The sequence below is a fragment of the Danio rerio genome, chromosome 13 (genome assembly GCF_049306965.1).
Source record: "Danio rerio strain Tuebingen ecotype United States chromosome 13, GRCz12tu, whole genome shotgun sequence".
In the NCBI taxonomy this organism is placed as follows: Eukaryota; Metazoa; Chordata; class Actinopteri; order Cypriniformes; family Danionidae; genus Danio; species Danio rerio.
The window spans coordinates 37126807-37130409 of NC_133188.1; the positions used below are offsets into that span (position 1 = coordinate 37126807).

Sequence of the window (3603 nt, forward strand, 5' to 3'; positions counted from 1 at the left end):
TTTATTCTAAATTAAGTGTATATGGGAAACCATGGGCTTGGCTAAACCAAAATTATTACAGACTACAGTAGTCGGTTACATTTATAATAATGGCCCTAACCTCTGATTGTAAATGATATTGTCTTTACTCAAAGGGTGTACATCTAAGGAGGACTAATCAAAAATACTTCAGAATGAGCAAGCATGGGAGTGGTCATCTAAAAGTAGTAGTCATTTACCTCTGTTTAATATTCAAGACTGACAAGAGTGTGACCGTGAGGGGCGTCAACGGCTGGGGTGATTTCTCTGAGCGACTTGAGCACCCGAATGAACAAATGTAATAGTTACGAGTGAAGATAAAAGGTTGAAAAATGTATCTAAATTGTATATTGATATAATCTTCCTAATGTTTTATAATTGAGGTCAGATAAAACAAAATATAAATATATTAATATTCTAAACCACCTCATATTCAAATTAGAGTGTTTGTAACATTGGAAAGACCGAACAGGCATTGAACCTTCATTCACCAGTGGACATCTCCATTGGACCAACTGGGTGGACCTTACACTGTTGACACCAAATACCACTTTCACCATCCAACCGTAGTATTATTATTGATATTATTATGATGAATATGAATGCTAAGTACAATTTTAATTCTACTAATATTGTTATGACTGTCACTGCTGTTCATTATATATTTTTTTCCATTTCTGTTCTATTGCTGCTATTGTGTTCTGTGTTTGGCATATGTTGTGATGTGTTTAGCATATGCATATGTTTTGCACTCTTAATAAAAAAATAAAAAATTAAAATGACATTTAAAACACATACACATATTTCAGTTATGATGCCTCCATATCTAGAAATATTAATAGATATGTTTTTTTAACGATTATGTTTACATAAATATAAAACAAATCACAATCTGTTATCCACAAAATCAAATTAACTTTGAAAAATGATCGTAGGCAAATAAACACATGCAGCACTGAAAAGACTTGTTCAACCATCTTTTATTTAGCAAAGGATGAACAAAAATAAAACCATGCGGCTTATTATTTAGAATTTCTTACAAATTGTAGATCTTTCAGAGCATTACACATTTATGAGATTGCACATTTATGTGTTAGTGAAGCATTTATATACACAGTTGAAGTCGAAATCATTAGCCCTCTTGTGAAATTTCTATTATTTTTCAAATATTTTTCCAAGTAATGTTTAACAGACCAATTCATTTTTCACAGTAGTTCCTGTTTCTTCTGGGGAATATCTTATTTCTTTTAGTTTAGCTGAAATACATTTTTATAAACTTTTTTTAAGGATAATATTATTAGCCCCCAAAGAAATATATATATATATATTTATTCAGTTGACTACAGAACAAACCACAGTCATCCAATAGCTTGGCTAAATAACCTAACTTAGTTAATCTGATTAACCTAGTTAAGTCTTTAAATTGCACTTTAAACTGAATATTAGTTTCCAGTAAAATAACTAGTAACTAGTAAATACTGTCATCATGGTAAAGACAAAATAATAAGTTATTAAAATAATTTTAATCATTAAAACATTTTAAAACTATTTTTAAAACCTTTTTTGGGTTTAAAAATGTGTTGAGAAAAATCTTATCTTTATTAAACAACACTTGGGAAATATTTTTAAAGAAAAAAATATTTTGACTTCAACTATATATATATTCCTATTGTATCGATAGTAAATAATTTAATCAATTAAGAAATTAATTAAGAAATTAAGCAATATTAAGGAGTTATATTGCTCTTAGAGTGTCGAAAAGCTTCAAACTGCAACAGGAGCATTCTCTACAGGCAGGAGTTTTCAGTGACCTTAATAAAGTTCTCCCATAGCTTGGTCCAGACCACTATTTTGCATTCCTTGACCTAAAAGTAAATAAAGATATATTTTATGAAAAACAGAGGAATGTACAGGGATAACCTCCTAAATGTAAATAAGATTTGTGTTATGTACCTGTGCTATTTCTGGGTTCTCATGAATAGCACACAGCTCCTCAACTCCACCCTTTCTGCAAGTGGTTCTGGCCACATCCACGGTGAAGATGTATTTAATCCCAGCAACAACCTGAAAATCAACAAGAAACATGTTCAGACAAAGTTGGGACAACCCTGATTTTATGAAGCATTTGATGAAGAAGAACTACAACAGCTAATACAACAACTTTAAAGTAAAACAATTAAATTCTTATATACGCATTATGATAAAAGCAAAGAAGACTATGTAGGAATTCGGATCATACACATATTTATTGAGCTGGAGAAGGTTACTGCTTATTTCTAAAACAACATAGAAACAAAAAAAAAAGTTTGTTTAGGTTCAGATGTTTTAGATTAGTTTAATGACACAGTCATTAAAACTTAATTACTAAAACATTTTAAAAAAACATTTTAAAAAATCTAATATTTTTTTAATGTTTTTGCAAAATTTTTTCATCAAAGATATTATAGCTAACTAAAACAAAATATGTAGCTATCTATGAAACCGCAAATATTCTCTATGGGAATAAAAGCAAATGTTACAAATTTAAACAACCCGTTACTCATATAACTTAGCCTTGTGACTTGTGAAATACAGGCCCCGTTATGACAGTTAAACCAGAATTGATGACACATTCATACGTGACAGCGTTCAAAGAGGAACAACGTTTATGGGTGTTATTAAAATGAATTTCCTGATTACAAATTAAAGTACTTACTTGTTTTTGGAGCTTGGTGACTTTGGAAACACCTCTCACATACGCATCATTGCTTTGTCTGTTGTACTGGGCCATTGCGAACTGTAGCGCACTCTGAGAATCTTTGTCCATATCCGCATCCGTTGGTCCTCCGACCAGCCCAGCGCTCGACACGGTCAAAATCACCGCCAAGAACGCCACAATTATTTTAAGAAACATGGTCGAACTGTAAATATTGAATCGAACGGTCTTGATCCTTCCTTGTTATGTCAGCAAGTCGAAAGCATAAATAAATCTGGTCTGAGATTATATAAGCAAAACGTCATTCTGGGCGGAGCATCGCGTGTCCACCAATCGCAGCTGTAGGGAGGGGCAGTGGATATGAAAATAAAAACATTAGCCCTACTTTGTAGTCTCTGCTCAAGTCAAGTGCTATTGGGATGCCTCTTTTAGCTTTCTTTTTTCTCCATCTCCCACACAAATCTATTTAGGTATGTGTCTCTGAAGCTGAGTTTGATGGTGTAGCTAATGTTGCAAACATTTTAATGTAAAAGACCAAAACAAAAACATTAATTACTTTTAAAAGGAATATCCTTTAGCTTTAAGATAGTATATATTTACCTCAATTAAATGTTCTATCTTCACTATTAAAATGATCTGCCTATTTTAACAAGTGTCAACTGAGTGGTTTCTTTATTTGTCTGTTGGCAATTTAATTGTGGTTGTCCCAATTTTGTAAGCAGCTTAAACAAGCACGATTTGCAGGTCTTTATGGCTTATAGTCTGGTTTTATAAATCTGTTCCTGCTGTTGTAGCCTAATTTCAACCCAAATAAGAGCAAAGTAACTCAAACTAACAGTGTTTCATTTTGTCAGTGTGTTCTATTTGTCAGAGGTTTATTTAAATCTCAT

At 32.0% G+C, this 3603-nt stretch overlaps 1 protein-coding gene across 1 annotated transcript; it reads right to left on the bottom strand.

Annotated features, from left to right (window-relative positions):
* Window positions 1–980: 980 nt before the first annotated feature.
* Window positions 981–3021, bottom strand: cst3 (cystatin C (amyloid angiopathy and cerebral hemorrhage)). The gene is made up of 3 exons (NM_001031673.2): window positions 2714–3021; window positions 1972–2082; window positions 981–1883 (listed from the first exon to the last, which is right to left on the bottom strand). Exons 1-3 carry the CDS (start codon window positions 2909–2911, stop codon window positions 1806–1808), a joined length of 387 nt encoding a protein of 128 aa, NP_001026843.2. The 5' UTR covers window positions 2912–3021; the 3' UTR covers window positions 981–1805.
* Between the last annotated feature and the right edge of the window lie 582 nt (window positions 3022–3603).

Excerpts from the sequence above, each read along its gene's own strand:
- cst3 (NM_001031673.2), bottom strand. The coding sequence starts at position 2,911 with ATGTTTCTTAAAATAATTGTGGCGTTCTTGGCGGTGATTTTGACCGTG. Across the intron at positions 2,083-2,713 it reads TCACCAAGCTCCAAAAACAA|GTTGTTGCTGGGATTAAATA; the intron begins GTAAGTACTTTA and ends GTTGATTTTCAG. Across the intron at positions 1,884-1,971 it reads AGAACCCAGAAATAGCACAG|GTCAAGGAATGCAAAATAGT; the intron begins GTACATAACACA and ends ATTTACTTTTAG.